The sequence below is a fragment of the Barbus barbus genome, assembly GCF_936440315.1.
Source record: "Barbus barbus genome assembly, chromosome: 36".
Classification (NCBI taxonomy): Eukaryota; Metazoa; Chordata; class Actinopteri; order Cypriniformes; family Cyprinidae; genus Barbus; species Barbus barbus.
The window spans coordinates 27255146-27272022 of record NC_136714.1 but is presented as its reverse complement, the minus strand read 5'-3'; the positions used below and the strand labels follow the sequence as shown (position 1 = coordinate 27272022).

General features: G+C 36.2%; 1 protein-coding gene across 5 annotated transcripts in view; it reads left to right on the top strand.

Moving 5' to 3' along the window:
• tcf4 (transcription factor 4) overlaps positions 1-16877 on the top strand; it is a 153439-nt gene that overhangs the window by 33195 nt on the left and 103367 nt on the right. For all 5 annotated transcript variants that reach the window (XM_079395111.1, XM_079395110.1, XM_079395112.1 and 2 more), the window contains 2 exons: positions 4075-4127; positions 6048-6144. In XM_079395111.1, the coding sequence (XP_079251237.1) occupies positions 4075-4127; positions 6048-6144 (150 nt within the window). The remainder of the gene's footprint in view (positions 1-4074; positions 4128-6047; positions 6145-16877) is intronic.

Below are 16877 nucleotides of genomic sequence, written 5' to 3'. Positions count from 1 at the left end.
ATAACAGACGCTAAATAATATTTACATTTTATCTTAAAGTACAACGCTTTCTAATTTTTCTAAATGTTTTCTCTCATCTGATCTCTTTTCCTCTGTTTTCCGTCTCTTCTGCTGGAGTTGAATCCCAGAGAGAGTGACAGATGAAAGGAGGCATGAGAGAGAGAGAGACAGGCTTCTGTTTGTGTCTCACTGCACACGTAACACTATTAATATGAGTCTGTTTTGTGTCAGGAGCTTTAATTTCATCTGTGAAAGACACACACACACTCATCTGTCACTGTAACTTCATTAGACTCAGACGAGAGGCCGGACACACACACACACACACACACACACACACACTCTCTTCAAACAATATTAGATATGAAACAATATTTAAGCTTCAAGTAAATATTGCTAATAAAACAATATTCTGCCTTGTCCCGAACATGAGGCCACTGTGATGTCAATATTTACTCTGATTTGTCAGAGGGATTTTAAATAATTGATTAATTTATTAAAAGGCCAGGGTTAGTGGCTAGACTAGTTTGCTAGGAGTAGTTATTTTACAGCTGATTAGTTTAGTTCTGTTTGATACGTCTTTAAGAACGAACAAACTGCTGATCGTATCACCACATCTTGTGTAACATTTTGTTCAGTTATAAATTATTGACTATTTCAGAACAAAAAAAACCCAGTAAGTACAGAAAGTCATATATACATTCAAATAAATTAGTATTTTATTCAGCAAATATGCAATAAATTGATCAAAAGTGATAGTAAATGCATCTGTAATGTTACAATATTTCAAATAAATGCTGTTCTTTTGAACATTCTATTCGTCTGTGAATCCTGAAAAATAAAATGCATCACTGTTTCCACAAAAATATTGTGCAGCAGAACTCTTTTCAACATTGATTATAATCAGAAATGTTTGTTGAGCAGTAAATCAGTATCTTAGAATGATTTCTGAAGGATCATGTGACACTGAAGACTGGAGTAATGATGCTGAAAATACAGCTGCAGATCACAGAAATAAATTACAGTTTAACAGATATTCACATAGAAATCAATTATTTTAAATTGTAATAATATTTCACAATTTACTGAGTGGAACCAGGTTTTAAGTTTGGCGTCTCACAGCACTGAAATGCTGGTTTTGGTGGTGTGGTGAAAGCTGGTTCTGAGTGGTTTTGGACTCTGTGCTGGTTCTCACTGTGCTTTTTTTCACTCTAATCTAAACTAGTTAAGCTAGGTTATCTGTCATGCTAATGAAGCACATTAAAGTGAAATTGCCTAGATGACATGCTACTGCTCAGCGGTTTCTCCTTCAGTTCTCAGTTGTGTTTTATTGGAGTATCAACTTTATCTCAAGTGTTTTACTTTAAATTCTTTAGGTAAAATAAAAACCGACTCAAATGAGTGAGTAGTTGGCATCCAGTAAAAGCTTAAAGCTATAAAAATAGAAATGTTTGAGATCTCAGACTCCTGATCGCAGACTTTGGGATCTTGGCAAATCTGAGGACAGTTGGAGACACCATTGAGATCTCATCTAAAACTCTGTACGTTACAAAAATGGTGCAGAAACGATTTTCACTCTTAATATTGCTAGTAAATTTCACAATTAATTACGTCATGAAACACATTGAATTAAACAATAAATTTTGAAGTTGAAAGACTGAAATGGTGTTTTCTTGTAAAATGTACTCTAATAATTTAATTAAATTTTTTACAGTGTGTTTAGAGACATGTGAAATTATTAGAGTGCATTTCTCAATAGAAGACTGAATTTGGCACGAGTCTCTATTTGGTTTCATTGCTGTTTAGGAGAAACATTTAAGATATTAATGAGATCTCATTTGTGATTTTGTTAGGGATTTAGTGGCTTACCTCACATTAATGTGCCAAAGTTTGGTTTAAATACAAGTCAGTTCAAACACACACACACACACACACACACACACACACACACACACGTAGATCTTTTCATATTTCTCTTTTTCATCACTCCTTCCTCAATCCATCCGTCTTCACCAAGATGGAGCTGCAATTTCTCTCTCTCTGTGTGTGTGTGTGTGCTATATGGGTCTATTGGTCTGTTCTGGCTTTAGGCAGCAAGACCCCAGGTGCCGGGAGAGGTTTGAGAGGTGAAAGGTGTGTGTGTGTGTGTGTGTGTGTGTGTGAATGTGTGGGCAGTAGCTGATAAGGAGGGAGATTCAGAGTAATAAATTACAGAGAGCGTTACAGAGAGTCTGATAAATAATGGATGTGTGTGTGTGTGTGTGTGTGTGTATGTGACTGCTCAAATAAATTCATTATGTCTCACCTGAACTGGCTTTAGAGAGAAACCCTTCTAGAAACCCTTAGATCCAGTGACCATGACAGGAAGTGATGTCAGATGTGTCTTCCTGTAGAGCTGAATGTCACGAGAGCAGACAGGAACATGTGCCGCTCATAATTCACCACAAAATCAACAGAAAAAAAGGCTAAATGAATTAGACTAAATTTACTGTTATTATAACAGATTATGCATTTTGAAATTTTACCACAGAATTGTCATTGTCATGCTATATATAATAAAAAGATAAGTAAATGTAATTTTTAAAGCAGCATGAAAAAGGAAGAATTCACTTAGTGTTTTGTGTGTATAGCTGTTAAAATAAATAAATAAAGCTTATTTTAAGAACCATTAAGATTTATTTCATTTCGAGATTATTTTCATGACAATTAAACATTAATAATATGTGTCTAATTCACTCAGATAAATAAACATAATTTTGATTTTTTTCTGAGAAATATATATACTGTATATATATATATTAATGTTAGTGCTGGGCAATGATTAATCGTATTATGTACGATTAATGTACGACAAAAAAACTTTTGTGTACATAATACATGTGTGTGTACTGTGTATATTTATTATGTGTATATAAATACACACACATGCATGTGTGTGTGTGTGTGTGTATATATACACACACACACATGCATTGAGTGAAATTATGTTGTTAAATTATTTATATAAATATTATACATATACGTATATGAGTGAATTAATCCTTTCATTTATTCTGATTTTAAACTACACAATTTTACTAAATAATAAGGAATTATAAAAACAAACCTCCGGAAAACTTGATGAGAATGAGGAGTTGTGTTAATGGACATGAAAATATTGTCAAAAGGAAATAAATCTTAAGGGTTCTTATTTGTTATTTATTTAACAGGGACAATGCAGGACAGCATTGCAGATGCTCTACATACAGGCTTCTAGCCATTTGCAGCCCCAGTTCCTGGTTAGGCTTTTAAAATGCAATTAAAAAACACAAAGAATGTAAAGTAGCAAGTACAGTAAACATAACAAAAATCTAAGACTGTGTACAACCATCAGTGTTCACAAACCTGTTTTGATTATGAGTGAGATGAGTTTGTGATGATCAGGAAACTTTCCTCTCATCTGCTGTCTGAATGTCATTAACGAGCCGATTCTTACCTGCATTCGGACGCTTCTTAGTCTTTGTGTTGGCCGTCAGTCCTCGATGACAGATCTGTTGCTTTACCCATCTCATCGGAGCTTATTTTAAAGCATTTTGTTTCTCTTTAAGTCACGAAGGCCTGTACGAATGGAGGCTCCTTTTATCAGACTTTGAAGTGAAGTTTTCTGAGCGTGTTTTGATTGAGCTCTCATTGTGAGTGGGAGAGGATTTGTGGAAGCGCAGAGAGAGGGGTTTTTTCTCGCGGTGGGCGATTCAATAAAGCGTTTAGGAAGAAAGAGCCTGAGACAATGTAAAGGCAGAAGCTGCATGTGCGTCGTTAATTACCGCCATTATAAAGTGCATAATGTTGTATTGTCTCTCCGTCATTAGAATTAGACCTGTGTGAATGTAAACATCACATTTGTCACGCACAACCTTCATTACTGCAGGATTGTGGGAAATATGAACGGTGTGACATGAAGGCAATGAATGGTAGCTGTTTTTATTTAATTAGGACACTCGGTTTTTCATTTCAGTGCAGATTTGAACAGGATTTATGAATAAATAGATGACTGAAATGAGTTTGTGAATGTGATTTCTGTTCATCTCTCTACAGATCTGGAAGACAGAGCGAGTTCGTCTTGGGGAAATGGAGTTCGGGCCACAAAGGTGAGTTTTTACACATTTATAAATGCTTTTGGTTTCAGTGTTTGGGTTCAAACCCTAGTTGAGCCATCTTGCTGTAGCCTCCCTATTTAGGCAGCTGACTTCTAAGGCTACATACTAATTTAAAATGAGCTAATCAGACTAATTGAACTAAATTGATGTCAATAGAGGTTGACATTAACATGTTTCTGAGCTATATATTTATTTATAAATATTATATATTTATCACTTGTTATATTTCTCATTTATATGTCACTTTGGATGGAAGCTAAATTAAGCAATTAAATGTATTGTGTCATTTCAATATATGATAATTATCTTATTGAAATGTGCATATGTATATTCTGATTGTGATACGTGAGACGTACGGATCCATTTGCAAGCTTTATTCCAAGACGTGATCGAAAATACAGGCAGGGTCAGAACATCAGCAAACACGTATAACACAGGCAAGACAAAGAGAAATCCCAGGGCAAGCGTGGGTCTTTGAGCGGCGAACAATATCCAGGGGGCTTGAGAAGAGGGGTAGTCCAATAACATGAGCAATAGTCCAAACGAGGTACAAACAGAGTCCGAACGCCAAGGCAAAGGGTTAATCCAAGATACACAGGTGAGAATACAAGACTAGACTAGAAACTAGAAACACAAGACTAGACTAGAAACTATTACTGGAAATGGCTCCGTAAAGTGCTATCACTAAAGAGAGCGATAAAAGCAGACAATACTCGGCCATCTGTGCAAGGAAGTCCATGGTTTATGTAGGGTGTGTGAGCGTGTGATTAGTGAAAAGGCTGCTGGGAAATGTGTAGTCTGGGGGAAATGTGAAACAGTCTGTGCAATGTGATGGAGGACCTGATTCATGACATACACACACACACACACACACACACATATATATATATATATATATATATATATATATAAGTATACACATTTTTTAAATTAGAGCCAATTCTATTATTTTTTTCTCTTTAAAATAGACTCTATGTACTGAAAATCCCTCACTGCTCTTTACTAAGTAATGTTTTGTTGAATAACTCTAATATGTTAATTTACAGTTTATTCAATTTCTGTAGCCTATTTAGAAAATGTAGTTAATATTTGCATCATTAACGATATATCTTATCCACCCACGACCCACCTGCAAATAATCAGAATGCATTTTGTTATTACCCGACCCACGGATTATCTGCAGCGCCCATGGATATAACCGTCATCCGCACATCACTACTGTGTAGCCTTTGCATCTGTTGCATCTACATGTTGCACTTCTGCGCGTTATTTTGGCATTATTTGACGGCGATGTCTGAGAGGTCAAAGGTCACTCTGATAGGGTCTTGCAATGGGAAGCGTCCGCCGTCAGCAGAATCAGCGATCAGGTCTGCAAAGGTGAATCAAGGACGTGCTTACAGAGCATTTTCTGCATCATGCGTCCGCTGAATGCAAATGAATTCACAGCTTCAGCCTTATGTAAAACACTGTCTTTGTGAACGAACTTTCCAGAGCGCTTTATTCCCAGTGACCCGTGTTCACACCTGAGTGACAGTCGGAGGCTGCAGGTGTCGTGACACGCTTTCGATTTCTAACAGTAATTTACCTTGAAAGCCAAACATGAGACTGACATTAATTCTTGAGAGTGTGGCCTGTGAACTCCTTTAATTTATGCCAGGTTTATTAATTACTTCTGAGTGAATTGGAATATTCAGTGGAGAAAACAGTGAGGCAGGACAGGATCTATGCATCATGATCTGATTGGATAATCTACACTTTACATACTAAGGCAGGTGGTTGGACAGAAAGAAAGGATAATAATTGTATATTTGTGATGTCAGGTGGGAACCAAAGTCATTTCAGTGGTGGAAGAAGTTTTTGGGTTTTGCAAAATAAGACCAATACTTTACCTTTAACCTTTGACCCTTGCAGAATTACGCTGACGGCTCTCAGTACAGTCACATGGCCAGTCGGGACCTGGGGTCACATGACAGCATCTCTCCGCCGTACGCCAACTCCAGATTAGCAGGTAAGAGCTGGAGCTGAGCATGATGGGGCACGTGATTGTTCGGCTTCATGATGTTTCATTGGCTTTCATTGTGAGCGAATTGTTCTTTTGATGATTCAGTTGAACCGGTTCACAGATTCATCTGAATGATTCGTTAGGGAGTCAGATTGAATCAGTCTGCTGGAGTCCAGATTCAGTGATCAGAAACATCTGGAAAGTTTGTGCTGGTTTGTGTGTTTCTGTCATACATCTCTGAGAGAGAGTGTGTGTGTGTGTGTGTGTGTGTGTGTGTGTGTGTGTGTGTGTGTGTGTGTGTGTAGTGCTGATGCTCATTTACCCATAATGCTGTGCTGTGCCGCTGGCCGTCTCTGTCTCATCCAGTGAGCAAATGGTCAGTGATTCAGATAATCGGCCTCAGACTAATTAAGCCTGACTTAAAGCATGAAAACTGTAATATGAGGATGTTTCCCTCTCTCTCTCTCTCTCTCTCTCTCTCTCTCTATCGCTCTCATTCTCTATCATAAACATAGACTTTAAGGCAAGAACTTATTAGTATATAAGAAAATATTTATATTATATTTAGTTTGCATCACAGCTGTGAATCATGATTGAATCTGTTGCCAGTTAGTGGGAGGGGCATTCGCATTCTAGAGAGCATTTGATTGGACAAAATTTGCATACGAGTCTTGAGTGCACACTTGCACACAAACGAGCTCACAACTAATAGACGTGAACCAAGAGCCACAAAATCACTAATTATTAATAGAATTAAATTAGATCTGGCAGAAATTGCATAATGATGCACAGCTTTTCTCTGAAATATGTGTGTGTTGCGCGTTAGTTTCTGACTCTCAGACGGTTGTTTGATCCTGGCTCTGAGGTCGAGGCTTTGTCCTTTCACGTTTCCTTCCTGTGGAGCTCTGAGCAGACGGTGACATCACTTCCTGTGTCTGAAATCCGTCTCAGGCTCTACAGTGTGAAATCAAGAGAGAATTTTGCAAAAAGTACAGAAAAAGATGTCTTTGGCGAACATTAAGATAATTGGTTGTTGTTGTTTTTTTATTACAAATTAATTTACATGCAGTCAGACCTCAAATGTGAGTTGCTTATTTTATATATGGGTCAAAGATGAAATTGTGCTTTTTTAAGCATAAAAACAATAAAAGTTTAATATAGCTTTAATTAAGATGAAAGGTCTTTCCCGTTTGTCAGCAAGATGCTTTTAATCAAATCATAAAATTTCACATGATCACTTTTTCATAAATTAATTTAATTTTTCTTCATTTATTAAGCAATTGTAAAAAATAATGTATTTATTTTATAGAATGTAGAAATTTATGTATTTATTTATATATTTAAAATATATTTATTTATTTTATTTTTGAATATTTATTTAAACTTATATTAGGGCTCTTACACTTTTTTTTTTTTTTTTCAACTGCTTACACACATTTACAACTTTGCCTCTTTTTTTCAAAACTTTACACACAATCCAATAATTGCACACACAAAACACAAAATGCCTCACTGCATTCAAAATATCACAAACACATCTCAAAAGATCAAAAGAAAACATTTGCACACACCTTTGCCATAATATTAATTCCTGTTAGATTTTTGCTTCTTACATAGAGAATTGTGTGTTGTGTTTTGCAAAAAGTGTTTTATGAAATTGAAAACTGAGTCAAAGTCAGAGAATTAGTGTATGGTTTTGCAGATTTGGTGTGTTCTTCTGGTGTTTGAGTGTCAGCTTTCAAAACTGTGTGACGAGGAAAGATTATGTGTGTAAGCAGCTGTAATTTGTTTTTTTAATGTATTTTATTGTATGTATTGTGTAAAAATGTATGTATTTATTATTTATTTAGAATCTCTTCTAAGGCCGTCTGTAGTGTAGTGAGAGGTCGAAAATGTCAGAGAAAATGAAATTGTCTTTGTATTAATGCAAGTAGCAAATACTTATTGCACACATAAACTGAAAAGCCCTTTATAAACAAGCCGGAAACTTTCAGTTTTAACCAATTCTCATTACAGCAGAGCTTCATTTTCTCAGTTTTTGGGCACATGATAGATCTTCACTTTCACAAACCCTCATGTATTTGATTCTTCTTGAATCTTCTGCGTCCGGTGACGTTGTGTGAGCTTTACCTGTGTGTGATGTGAAGTCTCTCCTGCAAACACACATCCATTCATTAGAAAATGACCTGTGAGTCACGATACATGCTGAGCACAGAGCAGAGTGTGTGTGTGTGTGTGTGTGTTAATGGACGTAATCAAAACATTGGCTGAAGTCTGTAATAACAGCAAGGTGTTTAATAAGGACTAATCACAGCGGAATAGCGACTCCCTTTTAGGATGTTTGTTGACGTTGGAGGGCCGGGCGGCGTGAGTGTGTGTGAGTGTGTGTGTGTGTGTGTGTGTGTGTGTGTGTGAGCAGGTGCAGTCCACACCAGCGCTGTTCTCCTCCTGTCATGTACCTGCTAAATGAAGCACACAAAAGTTCCAGACTGTAAGCAGGTTTGGTCTCTGCGAGGCCCAGTTAAGAAGCGCCGGATTCTTGTTGTCTCCTGCAAGCAGTTTTCCGACACAAATACTTTATTGCTGTTTATTCATCAAGCAATTTTTCCTGTCGGCCTGCAGTATTTTATGCATATAGAGAAGTTTGTTTGAAAAGTGCTGACCTCTGTGATTGCTCATAATTTATTAGAAGACTTTTTTTTAAATTATGTGGAATATGGAAAAAAAAAAAACTGATAGTGACTACATGTTTCAACATTAGTTGTAGTTTATAAATTATATAGTAATTTATAATAACAATAATATATATGAATGAAATAATGTATTTTAAGTATTATCAAATTATATTTCATTTGTTATAATATGTTATGTTTCATTTATTATTATAAATTATTATTCATGTATTTTATAAATAAATTAATATCAGGATTTAACTATAAAAATATTACATTTTAGAAAACATATGTAAAAGCTATTAAAATTATGTATTGTGTATATTTTTGTAGGTTTGAATCAAAATATAAATAGTTTTTTAATACAAGTTAGTGTTATATTTAGTTTGTTATTATTAAAATAATGTATTTTATAAATAAATTAATATCAGGATTTTAATATAATGATATGTTTTAGAGCTTAAAAACATGTAAAGATTATTCTTTATAATTTTTTTATTATTTCCTTTTTATGAAAATCTAAAATAAAGTTTTTTTACAGTAACAAGTAATAGACTAATACAAAAATGTATAATTATAATATTGTATATTTTGTTAATATTAGTATTATTCGTTTATTTGGTATTTGGTGAATACATTAATATCAGAATATTATATTTATATAAGAATAAATATTTTTTAGAGCTTAAACACATGTAGAGTTTCTTCTTATTTTTATTATTTATTTTTACAAAATGTAAAATATATAATTTTCCCAATAACGTTTTTTAATAAGAATGTATCATATTGTAATATATTTAATTTGTTAATATTATTATTAATCAATGTATTTAATAAATAAAGTAATAGCATGATTGTAATATATTAATAATATAATACAATCAAACATACATATAGATGCAGGTAATGTGATTCACAGAGGCAGGTGTGTGTTGTCTGTTACGGGCATCAGTGTGTTTGGGTTCTCACACACACACACACACACACACAGATGGTCAGTGATGGTTCGGGGTCCTCTCACCTCCTCCTGTTCCTCTGATCTCATTAACACATCCTATCCCTCCACCCGGCGATCAGCTGCGGCGCTGAGCTTCATCGGTGGATCCGTCACGATTCTACAGAGACGTTCAGGTGTAAATTGACCATACGCTCAAATCTGAAGAGATCCGTTCACAACAGACGCCACAAACACAGCTCAGCTCATCCCTCGTCAACATTTACCATGCTGACCATTACGACTGCATGATAAAGTGACCGAAAGTTATTCATCTACTTTATTTTTTTAGCTTTTTTGACATTTGTTTAATAGTATTATTTTTTTCATGAAATAATAATTTTCTCTCTCTCTCTCACTCTCTCAAATGGCTTAAAATTTGTAATATTTAAAACTATATTTATATTTAATTAAATTATAAATTCTAATTTAATTCTAATTTATTGATTATTAATTATAATTCATTCATTCATTCATTTTTAAATTACATAATGCTTCATTTTGAACAATTAGCCAAACTGATTAAAAAAAACGACAACAAAACAATTAAATGCATAATAATAATAATAATAATAATAATAATAATGGGCAAATCCAAGTTCATCAAATTAGTCCCAGTGTTATAGTATTAAATCATTAAAGATAGAATCAAATGAAATACAGAATATTATTATTTATATAATTATGTTAATTATCTTAAAATGAGTGCTGGGAGTGTTTATATTTTATTTGACTTCATTTAATTATTATTTTTAAAAATATTTTAGTAGATATACTGCTAAGATGAATTTTTCTATAGCCCAAATTTCATGGTAAACGATGGTAAATTTCCAAAAGGGATGCAGGAATTGATGTAAAATCGCTCTTCAGAGTGCATTAGTGTCATTTAGTTTTTTCCAGATGCAGTTGTGTTTTGTCTGTAAATGCTGTGTTTTATGTAGGTCTGGTGTCTGGAATGCAGGAGGAGAAACAGGAATTCTGGAGGAATGATGATTTTCCAGAGAGAGAGAGAGAGAGAGAGAGAGAGAGACTGATTGGTCCACAGCTTTGGGACACGCCCCTAAACTCTGACTGGTCACTAACCAGTTAATCAGAGACTAGAGTAAAACAAATGATTATTGATATTATGATGTTAATTATTTCACAGTGAGTGCTGGCAGTGTTTATATTTCATTTGATTTAATTTAAATGTTTTTTAAATGAGATTTTATTAGATATACTGGCTGCTCACATTTTAGTTAATTTAATTAAAACATTTTATAGTCCAATTTTTTAATGCACCGTTGTTTTGTGTTTGTTTTTTGAGCTAATTTAAATGTTTTTAAAATATATTTTTAGTAAAAATCCTGGCTGCTCATATTAGTTCATTTCAATAAATGTTTTGCTACAGTCCAAATTTCTTTTAAAATCCAGAGTTTTATATATTGTTTAATTTCTAAACATTAAAAACAAAAATTATTAGCTATCCCGATTGCTCAGATTGATTAATTTAATATAGCCTATATATTTTGTTTTAATTACAGTTTAAATGTAATTTAGAATTCACCTTTTTTGTTCTCATCCACAATCTGTTGCTTGCACAAACCGTACCATGGTAAAGTAATGGCAGCATGAATGATTACCGTAGTGTGTGTATGTATGTGTCTAAGTGTGTGTGTTTGATAAAGACATCAGGTCAAGCTCAGTCAGGCAAGAACTACAGATGAGCCCTCGCGGGAGCAGGGCCAGGCCGTTCATGTAGGACCATGCGCGTGTGTGCGTGTGTGCGCGCGAGTGCGTGTGTGTGTGTGTGTGCGCGCGTGAGCGTGCGTGTGTGTGCGTACCGTGCAGATGAGCCCTCGCGGGAGCAGGGCCGGGTCGCTCATGTAGGACCGTGTGTGTGTGTGTGTGTGTGTGTGTGTGTGACAGACTGTGAAATGACGCGTTGTTGCGCGGCTGGGCTGCACCTGGGCCCTTCAGTCCTGATGGATCGGTTTGGTCATGTGTAATAGCCCCATCTGCCGCGCCTTGTTTTTCTTTTTTACTGATAAACACTGATCCCAGCGGCTGAGCCTCATGAACTGGATTCTGTCGTTTTCCCGACCGGAAAAGAAAGACGCGGCAGAGAGGTTGGCTTGTTATTAAAAAAGTGCGAACAAAATGAAAAGTAGGATGCGATTTTAAACCATATCCTTGGAGACAAGTTGCTGCATGCGTTGCGAGCGACGGTCTGCATGCGTGTGTGTGTGTGTGTGTGTGTGTGTGTGTGTGTGTTAATGAGCAGCGCACATCTCACTGAAGGGTTTTGGAGCTCGGCTCCATAATGACTTTTATTACAGCCAGGAGTTTCTGTAACCAAGCCAATTCTTAATTAAAGTCGCTGACATCATGCTGTAGTAATTAAGGACTGCATTAATTAAGCTGCTTTTTTTTTTTTTTTTTTCGGGTTATTTTTCGCAAGGCTCTCGTGTCCGACGTCAAGAGTTCCGGGATCGAACGCAAAAACTCTTGCTTCGTACGGAACTTTCGGACTCGTGCTCGCTGATCATATCTGTGCATTCTGATAGCTAATTATGCTTCGGAGAACATCGACAGCTGCATTCATCATCATAAAACGTAATAATTAATGACATTCCAACAAAGAAAAATATGTAAATGAGCGCTCATTAGCATTTTCATATTCAGCTTCGATAATGCTTTTGCTGACAAGGCTGTAATTAATGAAAATGCATGTCGCAGGCAGGAGATTGGATCGGCTTCATTCCACGCACAATTCCCAAATGCTGGCATTATGGAAAACGAGGAGTGCTGCCAACTTTTTGGGGGCGAGAAAAAACTGAAAGCGCCGTATGCAAATGAGATGCTGGCACAGAACGCTTAACCCTTTACGAGCCGAACGCGCCGATCCCATCCGGCCTGATGTGTGTTTAAAGAGAGCGGAAGACGGGCTGCTGGGAATGTCGTCGTGCATTTGGGAATCCGCAGACGCACCTGTCCGTCCATCCGCTGAGCCGCGTCGCTGCTGCGCTCCGTTACGCTGCATGCTGTGTGTGTGTGTGTGTGTGTGTGTGTGTCGCTGGGGTGTTTGACGGCTGCTGGAGACACGCAACAATGTCGTGCAGTTGTGTGTCCTTGAGTTAACGTACAAGAAATTATGGAAAACCACCTTTAAAGAGGAATTCTGCTGCATAACCCACAATTACAGCTTCTGAAAATATTACACTGTGCACTGCATGTATGTAGTATGCATGATGTCACATGACTTCATCAATGTTTCATGCTTCATTTAGATGCATGACCATCTCACAAATAAATGCATTTATTTTAAATATTTATTTGGAATCTATAAATGTTGGAGTAATGTAACTCTTTCTCAGATCTTAATTTTTTATATTATTTATTTTTCATTTTTATTTTATGTTGGTAGTGTTCTGCAATTTGAAACACTAGTATTCCACTATATTCAACAATTTCAAACAATGTAACATTATATGGATTTCTACAGTTCTACAGAAACAATGTTGCAATTCTACAGTTTAAATCAATGTGACTGAATTTTACATTTTGAAACAATGTAGCGTTCTGCTATATTCTACACCCTAGAAATGGGAGGTTGAGAGCATTGCATTGTGGGATACTGTCATATGCTGCACAGCATAGTTTTGCATGTATACAATAATCACATGCATACTGCAGAAATGAGCAGCGCACACACACACATACAGACCAATGGTGTTCGTTTCCTTCAGGAGGGTCGTGACCTGAATTTGTCACATTTTTGTTAATCCTGTGCATTAAAAACACTGAAAAGCAGCATAAACGAGTAAAACACGAAACAATAAGCGGTAAATGAAAAGATCCCGGTGGGGAAGCTCTCTGTGAGAGAGAGAGAGGGAAGTGTGTTAATCTCAACCGTGGGATATAACAGACTGGCGTGACGATCTCGTCCTCCGGCTCCATTTGACTTCGGAGAGAAAGAAACAAATTTGTTTTCTTTCTTTGATTTTCTTAACCAGGTTAAGTGTATTAACCAGGTTAAGAGGTGAAATATTACACTTGCATTTTATATATATGTAAATAATGGACATATTCAGAATAGCACACTAATCATACTAAGTGTGCATGTATGTGAATTTTCAATATCCAAAGATCTTACCAGAGAACACTATACGAGAGACCGTCTCCCACAATGCAATGCTCTCATCTTGACCTTCCATTTTCACTGTGATGATTAAACCAAGCATTTTTGTGATTTGCACAAAATTAGATTAAAAATTCTGAATTGCTATTTATTTCTGAGGTCATGCTACATGACAGTGTAGCATTCTGTTGTTTTCTACAGTTTGAAACAATGTAGCATTTTATTGTATTCTATATTTTGAAAACATGTAACATTCTACAGTTTGTAACAGTGTAGCATTCTTTTATATTCTGCATTTTAAAGAAATATAACATTCAATGTAGCATTCTATTGGATTCTACCATTTGAAATAATGTAACATTCTGTTATATTCTACAGTGTGAAGCAATGGAGAATTCTATTGCATTCTACAGTTTAAAACAGTGTATCACGGCATTCTATTATATTCTGCAGTTTAAAACAATGTTTCATTGTTAAATGTTAAAACTGCTGTTTTCTACCATTTAAACAATATAGCGTTCTATTGCATTCTACAGTTTAAAACACCGTTTGAAATGAATATTTTTGCACACTCCTGCAGTGTGCACTGTGTAATATGCTTGCATTCCATTCTGAACATAGATGTTATCTTAAAAATGAATAATAAAATTCTGATTTTGTATTATTATTAATTCAAACTCCAAATTTTCTTGCCGTTAAAAAACCCCCACGTCTGTGGCAAAAGTTTTTTGGGCGCATGCAGCACTTAAGAACAATCTGAATGTGTCGAATCAGTGCTTTCAGCACAATGGAATTGCGGGAAATTCAAGTGCACTAGTGTCGGCATTTTCCATTCATCGTGCTTTCGTGGAGCCGAAAGCCGCTGCGTGCGCTCCGAGGTGACAGACGTGGAAAAGTTGGCCACACCGTGTGCTTTTTGAAGTGAAAGGTTATTTGCATCCTGTCGTGAGGGGAGTGTTTCCACTAATCCTGCCGGCTAAAGAAAAAGAGACGCGCTGTGTCAGGATCTTATCCCGCTCCTGAAAGAAAGAGTCACGGCAAATCCTGCAGGACACGAGTTAACCCGCCGAGAGACATTCAGAGACCTTCACCTATGCTGTCTGTCTCTCTCTCTCTCTCTCGGACCGCCTCCACGGGGCTGTAGAAAAGCAGGTTTTGGACGGCGTGGGGTTTGGGACAGTGGTGGATTTGTTTGAGCTCAAATCTGCAGTCCTGGCATTCGGGGTTTTTAAGCCACTCGAGTGTTTGTGTCTGTATTTAATTTAGTGCTTCATTTGAATGACAAAAGAATAAAATAAGCATTTGCATGGTGGCGGCAGTGTTGGCCCTTGAATAAATACAGATAAAAAAGCGCAAAAGTTTATTCCAGACTCGTTTCTCCGAGCTCAGCACGACGTCAGACGCTTGCTTTTTTTTTCCGGTTTGCTAAATTTTGCAAAATCCATCTTGATAAGGTGACGCTATGCTTTTTTTCCCAGTGTTAAAAATGACTATTAGCTTCTATATTGAGATTTAAGTTTCTCTCTTTATTTATAGGTTGATATAAAATGCCGCGTTCGGTTGCAGTGAAATGGGCCGAGCCGCCTGCTCACATCCCAAGCTCTTTTGTTCTGTGCGTAACGTCTGCCACGGCCAAACTGGCACAGATGCCACACAACATCTCTCATGCCTGGCATCACACACACACACATAAACAATAAACCGTACACACACCACGTACACTAAATCCTCACGCAACACACAGCGGCTCACAGTTTGTGTGTGTGTTTAGTGATTGTGTGTTTGTTTTGTACTGAAAAACACAAATGCATCGAGCAGCCGTTTGCATCAAAACGTGTCCGATATGTCGCAGTTATTTGCATAATTAGATAAAAATATGATTTAAGATTGTTAGCAGATTCTAATGTTAATTATGTGTAAATGTTATAAATTACATTATTAGCAAATAATTGTAATTATTAGAAATACATATTTAAATATTTCAAATAAATATTATATAATATTCTAAAAAATATTATGCATTTACAGGTATAAAATTAGTATTTGATGCCTTTGTCATAAACAAAGTCCAATGTTTAATATTTTATCATTAACTTATTAATACTTTGCCATCATTTCTATTTTGCAGATATAATGACTATATTTTTAATATTACTGTTACATTTCTGCATCAAGAAAATCAGGCTTTGTGTTTTTCAGTAGTTTTACGTATTTATTTTATTTTATTAGACTTAGAATGAAAAAACTTAAATAAAAATGAAATTAAGTTAGATTTAGTGTAGAGGGTTTTTGATCTCTTTCTTTCTGAATCTGTGATGCAGTGTTGCGGCCACAGCTCCGGCCTGCTGATGTATCTTATAAAATATTGGCATGAGACACAAGCGGAGATTGAGAGAGAAAGCCACACACGCAGGAAGACGTGGCAAGATGCTGCGGTGCCCGTGGGCATTGCCAGCGTGTCTCTGCCCTCTGTGCCGATCCGTCCCGCGCAGCTGAGAGAAATATTACTGTCATTCATCACACAGACGTCACACCAATCCCTGACAGAGACTCCGCTAAGATTCCTAATCCTGATTTGGACACCGGTCGTGTTTTCTTGCACTCTGGAATCTGGAATGTGTGTTTGTGGGGAAAATATTAACACTGTTTTATATCTCAGGAGACGTGTTTCAGTTCTCAGTTATGTTTCATTGTGAAATCGTTGATTTAGTTTCTTTTAGTTCTACTAAAAGAAATTAAAATAGTGAAAATGAGTCACCAGTCATTATACAATGAATGTGAAGCAGCTCAGATCGTTGGATGTGAAAGGTTTGAGTTCATCTTGAGATCTCTGACTTTTGGTGTATCTCAGTAAATCAGAGCACAGTTTAAGACATTTCTGAAACTTTAAAGGAGACACGTTAGATGATAGATGGATGGATGGATGGATTGATAGATAGATGAGAGTCAGGTG